Source organism: Lepidochelys kempii, chromosome 23, assembly GCF_965140265.1.
Source record: "Lepidochelys kempii isolate rLepKem1 chromosome 23, rLepKem1.hap2, whole genome shotgun sequence".
In the NCBI taxonomy this organism is placed as follows: domain Eukaryota; kingdom Metazoa; phylum Chordata; order Testudines; family Cheloniidae; genus Lepidochelys; species Lepidochelys kempii.
Window position 1 is genome coordinate 3,146,097 of NC_133278.1, and position 17,123 is coordinate 3,163,219.

Genomic DNA, 17,123 nt, shown 5'->3' on the forward strand with positions numbered 1-17,123 from the left:
GAGACAGGGGCGAAGGGGAGACAGGAGGAAGAACCATCGTCAAACACCCCAACCCAGATGGCTGCTGCTGCCATGGAAACGGCTCTGGAGTCTCGGGGCTGAAAGATGGAGCATGACAGAGAGCCGGGAAGGGGGGGACGCCCCCCTGCCGCATCCGCTGTGGGCCTGGTGGGAGAGACCCCAGAGCTCAGAGAGAATAGCCTACCACAGGAGCAGTGATTGCTGGGGGGCTGCCCCCGAACCCCCTCTTCCTGGGGAAACCCCTGAAGCGGACACAGGCCAGCACCTTCCAGGTCCCTACATATTGATCCCCAGATTTCCCACTCCCAGCTCCCCTGCTGTTACCACTAGACCCCACTCCCAGAGCTGGGGAGAGAACCCAGGAGTCCTGGCTCCCAGTCCTCCCCTGCTCTAACCTCTAGACCCCACTCTCCTCCCAGAGCTGGGCATAGAACCCAGGAGTCCTGGCTCCCAGTCCTCCCCTGCTCTAACCTCTAGACCCCACTCTCCTCCCAGAGCTGGGCATAGAACCCAGGAGTCCTGGCTCCCAGCCCTCCCCTGCTCTAACCACTAGACCCCACTCTCCTCCCAGAGCTGGGCATAGAACCCAGGAGTCCTGGCTCCCAGCCCTCCCCTGCTCTAACCACTAGACCCCACTCCCCTCGCAGAGCTGGGGAGAGAACCCAGAAGTCCTGGCTCCCAGCCCTCCCCTGCTCTAACCACTAGACCCCACTCCCCTCCCAGAGCTGGGGAGAGAACCCAGGAGTCCTGGCTCCCAGCCCTCCCCTGCTCTAACCACTAGACCCCACTCCCCTCTCCCAGTGCAGGGGATAGAACCCAGAGTTCCTGATGCCTGGTCCTGACTGTCCTGCTCATCCCCCCCATTCATGTATTAGCAGCGCAGCATCACCCCTTGGCTGCCCCCAACTACCCCTGTTAAAAGTACAACTGCTTGTCCACACTAGCGAAGGCCCCTTTCCCCAGGCACAGCCGGCCCCAGTCTGACGGCTATACGGTACCTGGCATGCCGGGGACCTTGGAGCACCAATGGTAGCAATCAGCGTTTGGGGCCAGGAGGCACCATGGCATCTTGTCTGATCTCCTTGGGAAACCGGGCCCGAGAATTCCCCCTGCCCCTGTTCCCACTGTGTTGAGCCCAGATCCCTGGTGCAGGGCCAAAGCCTCCTCCCGTCAGGGTTTGATGGACTCAAGACGCGGGCTCCGCCGGTTACTCACCTTCACCGGTCAGATTGGCTTGAACTTCCGGCCGCTGGGTCTCGCGCTGCCGAGATCGCCACCCCGTTGGGAACTGAGCTTTGATCCTAGGGAAGCCAGGTCTCTTCTCCTGCCTTCCCTCACCCGGCTCCTGGGGTCCCTTCTCCCGTCAGGACGGATCATTGCGGGGAAGCATTTGGTTGGGCGAGCTGGCCAGGATCTTTCCGTGACCCCCTGGGGCGGGTGGGTTACCGGGCCCAGATCCACGGATGATTTGAGCCTGGTCCAGCACCAGCCCCCTGGCTGATTAGCTCACGACGTAGAAGCCCCTGCTGCAGACAGTACCTCCGGCATGCCAGCCAACCCGTGCCCTTCCCAGCGTGTCAGACGAGCTCTGCGCAAGCCGGGACTTTTGTCTCCATCCCCGCCGGCTGCTGAGCCAGCAAGAGACATTGCCTCGCCGCATCTTGTCTCTCTGCTTCCCTGGGACCAACGACACAGTTGCAACACTTCCACGGCACTGCAGGGGGTGCAGTAACTGGAGGGGTCGGAAGTGATGCATTGTGGGACAGTAGCAGGAGGACAGGGCAGGGGGGGCGACTGTGGGAAGTGGGAGGACGGTAAGAATCCCTGGCTCTTATGATTAGAGCATCCGTAGCGCTTTACAATGGATCATTAGCCCCCTTTTATCGCTGGGGAAACTGAGGCACGGAGCAGGACAGGGACAAGTTCACCCAGCAGGCCAGTGGCAGCGCTAGGAGCAGATGCTGCTGAGTCTGAGTGCAGTGCTCTGTCCACTAGGCCGCACTGTAGCAGCCCTTGATTGTCAGGTCACGGGACCAGGCGTCAGAGGGAGCAGCTCTGATGGGAAACTCTCCTGAGCCTGAGCCTGTGTCCTCCCACCCCAGTAGTGCCAGCCCCGTGACCACAGGGTGCTCCCGCCAGGCATTGGGGGTTTGTGGCTGGCTGGGGCTCAAGGGCCATTGCTGGCGTATGGCCCCCGGGCATCCCCCAAACCAGCCTTTCCAAATCTCCCTCAAGCTCCATGTCTTCGTCACCTCGCCCTAATCCAGGCTGCAGCGCTGGGCTCCGCCTGCGGTTTGGTTCTCCGCCGCGGCCTTCGCTCACGCCCCCAAGCCGACTACGCCCTTTCTCTGCTCACACAGCCAGGAGGGACGGATTGGCCCCCAGGTCATCAGGTACTGAGCTGGTTCCTCCAGGCAATGTGCCTGCTCAGAGGGGAACCCAGGAGTCCAGGATCCCACCGACCTGCTAGCTCCATTGCATGCTCCTCACGGAGATGGGAATAGAACCCAGGAATCCTTATTCCCATCCCCTCCAGCCAGCTCCCCCTAGAGGGGAAAGGCCTTATATCCCATTCCCCGCCCCCTGAGCCAGCTAATTATTTCTTGAAGATTTTATACATTTCCAGCATGGTTTAGCTATTGGTGGTAAGCCAATAATAATAATAACGAGCTTGTTTCCGTAATAAGTTAATTATCATGGCAAATCATTAACATAACAATGAGCCTCTTTATCATAACAAGCTAATTGCAACAAGGTGCTTACTGTAGCCCCTCATTAGCATAGCAGCAAGCTAATTACCACAATAATGAGCTCATTATGGTGCATCATTAGCATACTAATTAGCTCATTTGCATGGAAGCCTCTGATCTCTTTTACTGGCTTCTCACTGGTAATTGTTCTTGGCCTTCCCATAATCGCCAAGACATCACAAACGTATAAAAGAACCAGACAGGGGTCACACTGAGTCCTGTATTTCACTTCCTGGAAATTAGTCAAAGCCAGTTCATCAGGGATTAGTCATCTGTGCATTGAGCCAACGAAAAGTTACAATGTCACATCACAATGGGGTGGTGTCATGTTGAGATGTCGGAGGTCGCATCAGGTTGCCCTGACCCAAAAAAAGACCAGGAGCTGGGATCTTGTGACCTAAATATCTTACCAAGCTGGGCTTGTTTTTTAATCTTCCTGGTGAGATCTACCAGACAAGACAAGTTTGACGTTTGTCCTCAGCTGCTTCTGAGTGAACCCAGGGAAGTCTTTCCAATGGTAGTGTGGGTAGGGTTTTTTTTGGGGGTGGCGGGGGGGGGGTGTCTCTCTTTAGACTAACCCAAAAGCAGCCGGGCTGATTGCCTGAGAACTTTCCACCCCGGCGCATGGAAACCTGCCGCCTGGATGGGAAACACTTGGGAAAGTTATGAGCAATTGGAAAAAAGGGAAGAAAGAATTCACAGCAAGAAGGGTTGTTAGCTGGGTGGATTGGACTAAAGTTATGGGAAAGATGGGCGGCGGTGGGGGGGCGGGATTAAGGCCAGATCAGAGACTGACTCACAGGCACGTTGTAGGAGCTCTTCTTGTTGCATCTGCCAATGGCTTCAGTGAACTGCTCAGCGTCCCATAAAATGCAAGGAGCTGGGCTCTCCGGGGAGCTCCCGTGCCTTGCTCATCCAGCTGCTCCGGCCGCTCAGCCTGCCATCCGGGCTCTGCGGCCTGGCACTGCACCGTGCGGCTTGGGGGGCGGGGGAGAGAGTGACGGCAGCGCTGAGAGCTGGACAGGCTGGGCAGGCCAGGGGGGCAGAACCTGGCTGGCTGACACAGCCCCCAGGACACGCGGGAGCTGATCAGCACCGTGCAACGCATCCCCTACTGCCTGTGTGCAGGCAAACTCACACACACTACTCCTAAGACACACATACACACTGCCCCAATCGGTACACACACACACACACACACACACACACTGCCCCAATCGGTACACACACACACACACACACACACACACTGCCCCAATCGGTACACACACACACACACACACACACACTGCCCCAATCGGTACACACACACACACACACACACACACTGCCCCAATCGGTACACACACACACACACACACACACTGCCCCAATCGGTACACACACACACACACACACACACACACACACACACTGCCCCAATCGGTACACACACACACACACACACACACACACACACACACTGCCCCAATCGGTACACACACACACACACACACACACACACACACACACTGCCCCAATCGGTACACACACACACACACACACACACTGCCCCAATCGGTACACACACACACACACACACACACTGCCCCAATCGGTACACACACACACACACACACACACACACTGCCCCAATCGGTACACACACACACACACACACACACACACACACTGCCCCAATCGGTACACACACACACACACACACACACACACACACACACTGCCCCAATCGGTACACACACACACACACACACACACACACTGCCCCAATCGGTACACACACACACACACACACACACACTGCCCCAATCGGTACACACACACACACACACACACACACTGCCCCAATCGGTACACACACACACACACACACACACACACACACACACACACTGCCCCAATCGGTACACACACACACACACACACACACACTGCCCCAATCGGTACACACACACACACACACACACACACTGCCCCAATCGGTACACACACACACACACACACACACACACACTGCCCCAATCGGTACACACACACACACACACACACTGCCCCAATCGGTACACACACACACACACACACACACACACACACACTGCCCCAATCGGTACACACACACACACACACACACACACACACACACTGCCCCAATCGGTACACACACACACACACACACACACACACACACTGCCCCAATCGGTACACACACACACACACACACACACACACACACACACACTGCCCCAATCGGTACACACACACACACACACACACACACTGCCCCAATCGGTACACACACACACACACACACACACACACACTGCCCCAATCAGTACACACACACACACACACACACACACACACACACACACTGCCCCAATCGGTACACACACACACACACACACACACACACACACACACACACACACTGCCCCAATCGGTACACACACACACACACACACACACACGTCGGCTCTGCCCTTCACCGGCTGTATCTTCACAGCGACTGTAATTTCACAGGGTGTCCCCGGTGCCCTGCCCCCTTCCCGGCCCAGGGGAGGCTGAGTTCTGGGGCGGGCGCACAGGCCAGGGGCACCTTCCTGGCCCTTCCTTCAACGTGGCAACCTCCCCCCGGCTCCACCCATCTTCCTCCCCCAGCAGCTTTCCTGCGCCCAGCGAGCGGGGTCAGTGCCCAGCCACTGTGGGGGGACTCCCAGCTGCTGCAGTCCTGGCCTCTCCCAGCAGGGGGCGCTGTGGGGAGTGGGGCAAGAGCTGGGTGTGGGGGGAGCTCCCAGCTGCTCCAGTGCTGGCCTGTCCCAGCAGGGGGCGCTGTGGGGAGTGGGGCAGGGGCACTGGCTATGGGGGGAGCTCCCAGCTACTGCAGTCCTGGCCTCTCCCAGCAGGGGGCGCTGTGGGGAGTGGGGCAAGAGCTGGGTGTGGGGGGAGCTCCCAGCTGCTCCAGTGCTGGCCTGTCCCAGCAGGGGGCGCTGTGGGGAGTGGGGCAGGGGCACTGGCTATGGGGGGAGCTCCCAGCTACTGCAGTCCTGGCCTCTCCCAGCAGGGGGCGCTGTGGGGAGTGGGGCAGGGGCACTGGCTATGCGGGGAGGGCCCTTCCGGCTACTAATTCCATGTTCATGGACGTGCCGTTCTGGGCTCATCCTGTCTCCGCCAGGCGGGCAGGACGGGACCGGAGCCGGTGGGTCGCGAGATGGGCAGCAAACGATGTAGCCGACAGGGTCCAAAAGAACCGGCTCCGCCCTCCCCTCTTTGCTCGGCTCTTGGGCTTGTTAATTAGTAACATTTGCATATATTTCCATAGCCCCAAAGGCCTCAGTAGCCCACCTGTAGCCCCCCAGCACCCAGGTTACCCCCCGCCCCCAACCTGCCTGGATCCCAGCTGGTCTCTCGTCACCCCCACACCACTGATGGATTTGCCCTCAGACACCTGCTCTCCGACGCCCACCTTTTCCATCTGTGCCCCCCCTCGCCCTGTCTGGGCACCACCCCCATCCCCTCCCCCGCCTTGCTCTCTGCGCCTGCCCCCCCCACTCTGCCTCCAGCCCCCACCCCTGACATGACAGACACAGGCCAGACCCCGCTGCAGTTCACACATAAAAGGTTTTAATCACCTCCTGAAAAGGGGGGGCCATGCCCCAAAAGGGGACAGTGGGGGGGAGAGGGATCGGGGAGGGATGAGGAAATAAGGAGGTTCAGGGGGCAGAGGGCACAGGTTTTTAATGTAAAAACTTGTGTTCGATACTCAAACAGCATTTTCCTTTTAAAAAGTCATGATGGGGGAAGGATGATGGGAAATGGGGTACGGTGGAGGGGTTAGGGGATGGATGGGGAATGGGTTACAGCTATGGGAGCTGGGGTGGATGGAGAGGAATGGGGTACAGCTGTGGGAGCTGGGTGGATGGAAGTGAATGGGGTACAGCTGGGGAGGTTGGGGGAAGGATGGGGAATGGGGTACCACTGTGGGGGATGGGGGGATGGAAAGGAATGGGGTACAGCTGTGGGGGTGGGGGGATGGATGAGGGATGGGGTACAGCTGTGGGAGCTGGGGTGGATGGAGAGGAATGGGGTACAGCTGTGGAGGTTGGGAAAAGGATGATGAATGGGGTACCACTGGGGGGGGCTGGGTGGATGGATGGGGAATGGGGTACAGCTGGGGAGGTTGGGAAAAGGATGATGAATGGGGTACCACTGGGGGGGGCTGGGTGGATGGATGGGGAATGGGGTACAGCTGGGGAGGTTGGGGGAAGGATGGGGAATGGGGTACTGCTGGGGGGCTGGGAGAGATGGTGGGGGATGGCTCTAGGGGTTGGGCAGGTTGTGGAGGGATGGTGGGGGAATGGGGTACTGCTGGGGGGCTGGGGTGGATGGAAGGGGAGGGCACGGGGTGTAGGGGGGAGTTTGCTAGAATGGGGTCCAGTTTGGAATAACAGGGAAAAGGGCGATGACTTTTTCGATACTGAATACACTGAACACAGAAAATGATCTAGACCAGCCAGATACAATAAATAGGCCCCCCACAGTCTGTGTCGGGGAGCAGGTGCCTGTCGCCCCCTTCCCAGAAACACTTGGGGGGGGCAGGGGGAAATAGGTTTATTTTGGAACTAAACTCTGCTCCGCCCCCCATCCCGGACAATTATTAATGCATAAAGATTTACTCAAGGTAAAAGGATCTTTGTAATTTCGTGTCATCTGTGCATTTGTCTTTGCTAGTCCTGCTCTGTCCTTCCCCTGCCGCCCGGCGCAGATGGGGTGGAGGGGGGTCTCTGGAAACAGCCCCCCCACACCCCTTCCTCTCCCTGCAGCCGGACCGTCCCCTCCTTGCCCAAATGCTTGCGTTCGCTCCGTCCGTCGGGTGGTGTTTTCAGTCTCCGTCCTCCGTCTCTGCTCTTTAAGGCACCGCAGCGGAAGAGAGCCGGCATCGGCGGGATCGGCGCAGGACCCCCCGTCTGGGGCGGGTGGGTGAAACCGGAGCCGTCCCCTCCAAGCCCCCGGGGAACTGGTCGTGCGCCCCGTGGGCCCGACGAAATTGCCACCCCCGCAGCCCGCCCCGGGGCCCGTCTCAGACGGTGCTCTCCAGCATCCACTCGGTGCTGCTGAAGGTGACCCGGCGTTGGCTCAGCGGGCAGCCCTCCGCGTTCAGCTGGGACGTGGACATGTGCCGTTTTGTCCGTGCCCGGCGCGGGTAGCTGTGGCTCTGAAACAGAGAATAGTCCCCGTCGAAGGAGTGACGGTGGTGGTGAGTCCTCGACAGCTCCCGGGGAAAGAGGCCCACGCTGCCCAGCGTGGCCCGGTGCTGGCCGCCCGGCCCACTGTCCCGGAGGAGACCCAAGGAGCTGGTCACGCTGCTTTCGGGCTGGCCCTCCTCCGAGGACAGCAGGGCCACAGTCTGGAGGTCTGCACCTGGCTTGGGGTCTCTCTTGTCCGGTTCGGGGGTGACGGGCGTGTCCTTCTTGGGCTCCGCCTCCATAGGCCCCGCCTCCTTAGGCCTCGCCTCCTGGAAGGTCTCGTATTTGTCCTCGGCGGGCTTGGAGGCCGGGGGCTGCCCGCCGTTGGTCTGGGAGTAGACGTTGCTGACCTTGGCTTTCTTGGGCCCCTCGTGCCCGCCGTGGACCTTGTAGCGGATCATGAGGATGATGATGAAGACCAGGACGGAGGCGACGATGATCCCGCCGATGATGATGATCATGGTGCCGCCCAGGAACTGGGTGTGCAGGGCGTGGCACTGGGCCGTCTCGCCCTCCGTGGTGAACTGGACGCAGCCCACCACCCTGGTGGCCGTCAGCGCCGTCACCCCGTCGTCGTAGACGGCCAGCACACACAGGTCGTAGGCCCGCCCCGCCGCCAGGTCGTTCACCAGGAAGGCCCGGCTGGACGGGGGGATCATCCTGGGAGAGGGGAGACACTGGTTAATTGCTGGGACAGCCCCTTGCCCCGTAGCCCAGGCCTCAGCCCCCTGGCACATCCTAGGGATATAACCCTAACCTCATAAAGCTCTCTGGGGTAGTGACCATCTTCCTGCTCTGTGTTCGTACAACATCTTGCGCCGTAGGGTCCTGGTCCATAACTAAGAGTGCCAGGTGCTACTGTGACACCCCCCTAATAGTGATAAAATGTACAGCTCCTGGCACAACAGGACCCCTAGTTATGGGCTAGGACCCCATTGTGCAAGGTGCTGTATATTTTATCACTATTAGGGGTGCTACGGTAGCACCTAGGCACTCTATTTATGGGGCAGGACCTTCTGTGCTGCCGTAATGTACATTTTATTGCTATTAGGTGTATTATGGGCAGAACCAAGGCTCCAACCCCATAACTAGAGTGCCTAGGTGCTATCATAATACACCTAATAGCAATAAAATGTACAGCACCTAGCACAATAGGGCCCTGGCCCACAACTAGGACTCCTACCATGACATTAACTGTCATCTGTAACCTATCATTTAAATCAGCTTCTGTACCAGACGACTGGAGGGTAGCTAATGTGACGCCAATTTTTAAGAAGGGCTCCAGAGGTGATCCCGGCAACTACGGGCCGGTAAACCTGACTTCAGTACTGAGCAAACTGGCTGAAACTACAGTAAAGAACAAAATTGTCAGACACAGAGATGAACCTAATTTGTTGGGAAATAGTCAACATGGTTTTTATTTAGGGAAATCAGGCCTCACCAGTCTACTAGAATTCTTTGAGGGGGTCAACAAGCATGTGGACAAAGGAGATCCAGTGTATACAGTGTATTTAGATTTTCAGAAACCCTTTGACAAGGTCCCTCACCAAACGCTCTTAAGCAAAATAAGCAGTCATGGGATAAGAGGGCAGGTGCTCTCATGGATCGGTAACTGGTTAAAAGACAGGAAACAAAGGGTAGGAATAAATGGTCAGTTTTCAGAATGGAGAGAGGTAAGTAGTGGTGTCCTCCAGGGGTCTGTACTGGGCCCAGTCCTATTCAACATATTCATAAATGATCTGGGAAAACGGGTAAACAGTGAGGTGGCAAAATTTGCAGATGATACAAAACTGCTGAAGATAGTTAAGTCCCAGGCAGAGTGCGAAGAGCTACAAAAGGATCTCTCAAAACTGGGGGACTGGGCAACAAAATGGCAGATGAAATTTAATGTTGATAAATGCAAAGTAATGCACACTGGAAAGTGTAATCCCAACTCTACATATACAATGATGGGGTCTAAATGAGCTGTTACCACCCCAGAAAGAGATCTTGGAGTCAGTGTGGAGAGTTCTCTGAAAACATCCACTCAATGTGCAGCGGCCGTCGAAAAAGCCAACAGGATGTTGGGAATCATCAGGAAAGGGAGAGAGAATAGGACAGAAAATATCATGTTGCCTCTATATAAATCCATGGTTCGCCCACACCTTGAATCCTGCATGCAGATGTGGTCGCCCCATCTCAAAAGAGATATATTGGAATTGGAAAAGGTTCAGAAAAGGGCAACAAAAATGATTAGGGGGATGGAACAGCTTCTGTATGAGGAGAGATCAATAAGACTGGGACTTTTCAGCTTGGAAAAGAGGCGACTAAGGGGGGATGTGATAGAGGTCTATAAAATCACGAGTGGTGTAGAGAAAGTAAATCAGGAAGTGTTATTTACTCCTCCTCATAATGCAAGAACAAGGGGCCATCAAATTAAATTAATAGGCAGCAGGTTTAAAATAAACACAAGAAAGTATTTTTTCACGCAACACACTGTCAACCTGTGGAACTCCTTGCCAGAGGGTGTTGTGAAGGCCAATACTATGATGGGGTTCAAAAGGGAGTTAGATAGATTCATGGGGGATAGGTCCATCAATAGCTATTAGCCAGAATGGGCAGGGACGGTGTCCCAAGCCTCTGTTTGCCAGAAGCTGGGAATGGGCGATAGGGGCTGGATCACTTAATGATAACCTGTCTGTTCATTCCCTCTGGGACACCTGGCACTGGCCACTGTCGGAAGACAGGATATTGGGCTTGATGGACCTTTGGGTCTGGTCGTTCTTATGTTCTTATGTTCATAATACACCTAATAGTAATAAAATGTACAGCACCTGGCACAATGGGAGGCCTAGTTATGGGCTGGGACCTTCAGTGCTACCATAATCGCCTAATAGCAATAAAAAATTCAGGTTCAGGGGAGTGCTGGGTTTGGGCCAGTTTCGCCGGCCTGTTTGTGTCCTGAACATCCGCGAAGTAGTAATAATAATTCCGAAGAGGCTATAATTGTCTTTTCTTTTTTGACCTTTCGCTTGAAAATTTCTGCCAAATTTAAAACCTACAATAAGAAGCCCTCCCTTTTGAAAGAAAATGGTTTCTTTGACCGGCCATGATTTTTTTGGTTTGCTGAAAAATTCAAAACACATTTTAATTTCAGTTGGTCCGGAATCAATTTCCCCCCCGCCCCCCAATTTTTTTGAACCTGCCAGCAAACCAAAAAATCTGTTATTTGTACAGCTCTACTTGTGGTCCGTGACAGCCCCCGTGCCTCACCCTAGAGGCAGCTGCATCTCACTGCTGAGCACAGGATCTTTGTATAAACAGTTGTGATGCCCCACCCCAAAGGCGGCTGCATCTCCGCAGCAGGGGAAGCAACTCCTGCACTTACCTACGCACAAAGAGTAATGTCACACACACAAGAGTGTCACAAAACACGTGTGCGCACAGGAGTGGCTCACATGCATGCACACACACACACTGGGGAGCTCACACACATTGAGAAATGGCTTATAACGCACAGACACCCCCGCACAGGGTAATAGCTCACACACACACTAAGCAATGAGCAATGGCTTATAACACAGACACACACTCTCTGCTGTCCCTGTTTTCAAAGGCTGCAGAGGGAGCCATTACCCCTTTGTAATTTCCCTCCATTAACTCCCTGCCCTATGCCCCCTGCCTCCCGCTCCCACACCCTGCTGACCCAGCAGTTGGTAATCCCACAGGAATGGAGTCACAGGGCCCGGATTCTGCACCTCGCTGGACTGGAAACCCCGCCATGCCCTGAAACAGATTCCAGCCGCGTGGCCAGGCTTGCTACTGGTGATGACCAAAGGGTTCGGTTGCCATTCACCCCAAAGCCCAAGGCTAGCCAGGATCGCGCTACTGGAATGCAGCCACCTCTGGGGTGGAGGGCGACAGCCAGGTGCACAAGGAAGGGGGAATCTTGGGCAGAGAGGCTTGGATCTGAAGCAAAGCTGTGCCAGACCTTTAGCATCTTGTAAGCTGTGGAAATTGAGGCAGCGGCGGTGGGATTTGAACCTGTCACTCTGGGAAACCTAATTATATGGAGCCAGATAATTGGCGCTCAAAGCCCTCTGCCCTGCCCCCTCCTTCCCTGCAGCATTGTTGCTCCTGGCCTGGGTTCGCCCTGGCATTGGGGTGATCCACAGCTCTCTCCCCGCATCCCCCACCCACGGAAATTTCCAGCCAGTTTCATGGCTGTGATGCTTCCCCCAGAATTTCCCCAAGGGCAGAACTGAGAGAGACCCCCACAGGGCAGTGCAGGCTGGGAGCTAGTGAGCAGAGTCTGTCCATATCCGGCCCCTCTCCTACCCTTCCTCTGCCTCTGGCTGCACTGAGGCCAGTGGGGCTACCCGGGGGTGAGAGAGGCCAGGCTTCAGTTACACCTGGTGCATCGCCCACTCGTTAAGTGGTGCGTACAAGCTGGGGGTGCTATTAAGAGGATAACAACCTACTACTGCCACCAGTGACTCTTCCTTAGCACCTGCTTCTAATGCCCCTGGTTCCAGCCCTGCTGATGGCCCATGGACTCCATCCGCCAGCCCAGCCCTCACCTGTACACCAGCGAGTCATCCAGGGAGCTGTTATACTGAATCTGGTACATGCGGATGCCGGGAATGTGCCGCTCCGAGGGCCAGTGGATCACCACCGAGGTGGAGGTGAGCTCAGCCACCACAATCTTCTTCTCCAGGTGGTTCTTGGTGTCATTGGCACCCGACTTGGCGGAGGTGGTGATGTCGGACGAGCCGGGGTCGGGCTCCTTCATGTGGCCCGTGTTGTTGACCAGCAAGGGCAGCGGCACGATGCAGACCTCCACGGGGGCGGTGGCTTCGCCGGCGGCATTGGATGCGATGCAGGTGAAGACCCCATTGTCCTTGAGCGTGGTGATGTGCACCTCCAGCGTGCCGTTGTCGTGGACAGTGGCGCGGGTGGTGTTGTGGATCATCTTGCCATCGGGCGCGATCCAGTGGATGGAGGGGTCGGGGTCTCCCACCGCCTTGCACTTGAGGCTGACTCCCTGGCCCTCCATGATGAAGGCCTTGGAGGAATACTGGCGTGTGATGAGGGGCTGCTCGCAGATGAACTCCTCCTCGGGGATGGACCAGAAGTACTTATCCATCAGGTGCTCGGGAGAGGCGCAGGTCTCCAGGTCGTCCTCCCGCGTCAGGCGCCGGAGCCAGAGCAGCTCGCAGTTGCAATGCAAGGGGTTGCCTCCGAAGCTGATGGTCAAGGTGGACGGGTGGGAGCCCCGGACGTTCGCCAGCACCTGAGCCCGGAGGAAGAGGTTGTCCGGGGGCAGCTTCTGCAGCCGGTTGGAGGTCATGTCCAAACGCACCAGCTTGTGGAGCTGGGAGAAGGTGCCCTCGGCGATATGGTCGATGAGGTTGTGATCCAGGGTCAGGGTGTTCAGACTGACCATCTGCCCGATGGCCTCCCACGGCAGCGTCTCCAGGTTGTTGTAGGACAAATCCAGGTCCTCCACGGTGGCCAGGAACTCGTCGAAGGAGGCCGGCTGGATGTTGCTGATCTGGTTGTTGCCCAGGATGAGGTGCCGGAGGTTGCCCAGGCCTTTGAAGTGCTCGTTGCGGAGGGAGGCCAGCCGGTTGCTGTTCATATGCAAGGCGCGCAAGGCCCGCAGGTCGGAGAAGGCGTAGGGCATCACCTGGCTGATGGTGTTCCGGGAGAGGGTCAGGTGCACCAGGTTGGTCATGTTGGAGAAATCCTTGCGCCGGATGATGGTGATGAAGTTGTCCGTCAGCCGCAGCTCCACCGTGCGCCGGTCGATGGATGGCGGCACGAAGAGCAGCCCCGTCTTGGCACACAGCATGGTCAGGGTGGGCGAGATGTTCTGGCAGATGCAGCGGCCGGGGCAGTGCTGACCGTTCGCCATGGTGCCGAGCATCAAAAGGGGCAGGAGGAGTTTTTCCATGGTACTGGCCCTTGCTTCCTCCCTGCCCGGGCTCTGCGGGCAAGAGGCACAAAAATCATTGGTGACAAACCAACAGCGGCAAATGGCTTCCCAAGCGCTGTCCCCCTCTACTAGCCAGTCTAAGCATTCAGGCGGCTGCAGCCCATTCCCTCGGGGCAGCTCCGTCTCAGCGCTGGGTGAGGGATCCCTGTATAAACAGCCTCTGTGTCCCACCCCAGAGACAGCTGCATCTCACTGCCGCGCAAAGGATCTTTGTATAAAACAGCCCCTGTGCTCCACTCTGGATTCTAAAGCTCAGATGGCAGAGGTCCCGCCCAAGTGCCCCCCCCAGCTTGTGGAGCTGTGAGATCCCCCTCCCCCAGTTCGATTCCTGTGACCGACGGACCCCTCTGGGGACATCATCTTAAAAAAAAAGGGCCCCCAACGGATACTGCCTGGATCTTTTTGTGGCTAGCCGCATCCCAACGTCACCAGGAGTGGGAAATCGTGAGTCATGCCCCTAGAGAAATCGTGAGATCTTGCTCGAAAATCACGAGGGTTTACCCTAAGCGAAGCTTCAGAGCAGATCCTTTTTGTGAGTCGCCTCCTGGTTTTTGAGATGTTAGGGGTCCCGTTGCCAAGTTTTTCTCGGCCACCACCAACTTACTTATTTTTAAATGAAAACTTAAATCCTTACAGGATCTCATGCCTCCGGGAGCTGGCGATTGAAGGAAAAACACCAGGCATCGCCAGGCTTGGGATAAAAGCATGAGAGGTGACAACGCGGCCAACACCCACTGGGTTGCTTCCTCATGCGTGATTTGCTTGGAATTTTCCAAACCCCCACCCCACCCTCCTCATTTCCCCTCCCCCCACCTGGAAGGGTTTTTTGTTCTGTTTTGTTTTATTGGCCAGTTGTTTGTGGTTTGCTGGGGGTTGTTGTTTTTTTAAATTTTGCACAGTTTGCCATTTTCCAAAAATGAGACATTTTCAAACAAGGGATTTTAAAAAAAAGAAACAAAGAAACTTTATTTTTATGGGGGGGGGGGCGAGAATATCCCATCATTTGGTGAAAAAAAAATCATTTTTGGAAAATTTCTATCTCCAAAAACAGAAAAAAAAATGAAAAAATCACCCCTCCCCTCCCTCCCTTTTTCATAGATTTGAACGTCTGAAAAGCCAGGTATGATAGTCTAGTTTGACCTGCCCGGATATCCTGCCCCGGGGCATCAATCAGTCCATACAGCGGGCAAAATTCCATTTCTAATCACGGGCCTGTGGGTTGGGGTGTTCCTTTCAGCCCCCATGTTCCCCTCAATTCACCGTTGGCACAGACATTTGCTGATCTTTGTGCACAAATGCAACCCCACCTCTGCCCCCCCAATCTCAGTCACCGCCCAGCACAAACAATCTTGGTCAGGCCCTCTACACACCACTGTCATCTACCTAATAATAGAATTGCCTTGAGACCAGTCAACGATCAGAGGTGAAGACACCATTAAAAAAAAAAAATCTCCCCCACCCCTTCAGAAAACCCTTGAACAGGAACAACTGGGAAACCTTCAGATCCTCAAATCCAAGGTTCCTTGTGGCCCAGACACAGTGCCTCAGTTTCCCCACTATGCTCTTCAGCCTTGGGTGTGACTTGATTCCTCTCACCAAGCCGCTTCAGAGAGTGTCTCCCACCTCCCCCACGTCTGGGGCAATGGACTGTGGCAAAGTGAGAATTTTCTATCATATTTTTATGAAGCCTATGTGTGCCTTAGTTTCCCCTATTTTTCACAAGGCTGTCGGGGTGGGGAAGAACTGTTGGATCTCTGGACAAGTGCAGCCCTCCTGTCACACCGCTGCTCACATTTCTCTGAAATAGATGTTAACTCCCTGACATGAGGGACAAATAGGGACAGGACTGATGGCTACAAAACCACGACGGGGTGGGGGGGGCGGAGAAGGGCGATCAGGAGCTTCAGCTCACCCCCTCTCGTCACCCAAGGGCGAAGGGATGTTGGGCAGAAAGGGGACAAATTCAAAGCCAGTCCCTTTCCACATGCCACGCCATTGGCCTGTGGAACTCACAGCCACATGAATCCCACCCAGGTCAGGATTCAGGGAGGGATTGCTCATGGCTCAGATATGAAGACTAGCCGGGATTAGAATAGCTCATGCTGACAAGGATGAAACAGCTTCTCCCGGGCTTACGCCGCTCTCTGGCTAATAGAGACCAGCACGAGCCCAAATGTGGGGGGCACATTGCCCCCCATCTGCTACTGTGGGGTTCTTACCCTTCCTCTGGAGCCATGCACACACCCTCACCCTGGGAGACCCCCCCAAAAACATGCTCTAGGCACGTATCCCAATATCCTCACACAATCTCTTTCCAGTGACTTTCAGGTGCCCAGTAGGAGCGTGGGGGGCTGATGCAAACTCCCAGGGCAATGAGAAGCAGCCGCACTCAGGGACCTGGCTCGCCTCTCATCCTGTCTCCATCGGGGGGAGGGCGGCTTTGACCCATCAGTATTCCCCCCACCCCACCCCCAAGCGTCTAGTCGCGGCCCAGCGCTGCGCTGTCAGCCTGCACCCTGGCAGGCAGGCTGGTGACAGGATCGCGGCTGACAGCTGCGATGTGACTTTTATCCGGAGCAGCCGAGTGTGACGGCACTGAACCGGGCCCCGGAGATGGAGCCGGCTCCAACACGTGGGGGCTCAGACACGGCCCTGGCCCCCATGGGCTCCCCAGGCTCAGAGCCGGCGCCTCCTAAAGGCCCACCATTCCCTGAGCCAGCCAGTCCCCTGTCCTGGGCTGGATCAGAGTCAGCGCCCCCTCCTGGAAGAGACTGGGACTGCGGTAGCTGGGACCCACCCCAGTCTCCCCCAACTCCAGAATCTCCCCCCGCCCCCACTCCACAAAGCAGAGGCCTGGAAACTCATCACAGAATCTCTGGCCATTGCAACAAGCCTGTCCCCTCCACTCCTTCACGCCATCCGTCCCTCTAGGTCCTCAGCCTGGCCCCGCTGTCCCTGAGCACCCCCGTCCTCATGCCCACACCCCACAGCGCACCTCCCAGCCAGATGGCACCATGGCCGGGTAAAGGGGTACCTGACTCTCATACCTGGCTGGCTGCATCTGTGAGGTCCGCTCCTCACACTCCTGGCCAGGGAGATCTCAGCCACCCAGCTGCGGATCCCCAGCATGGT

The 17,123-nt window shown here is 56.3% G+C and overlaps 1 protein-coding gene across 3 annotated transcripts in view; it reads right to left on the minus strand.

The window, feature by feature from the left end:
• Positions 1-6,370: 6,370 nt before the first annotated feature.
• LOC140902085 (leucine-rich repeat and fibronectin type III domain-containing protein 1-like) overlaps positions 6,371-17,123 on the minus strand; it is a 56,607-nt gene continuing 45,854 nt past the window's right edge. For all 3 annotated transcript variants that reach the window (XM_073321758.1, XM_073321756.1, XM_073321757.1), the window contains 2 exons: positions 12,574-13,982; positions 6,371-8,674 (listed from right to left, as the gene is read on the minus strand). In XM_073321758.1, coding sequence (XP_073177859.1) covers positions 7,849-8,674; positions 12,574-13,949 — 2,202 coding nt within the window. In that variant the 5' untranslated portion in view covers positions 13,950-13,982 and the 3' untranslated portion in view covers positions 6,371-7,848. The remainder of the gene's footprint in view (positions 8,675-12,573; positions 13,983-17,123) is intronic.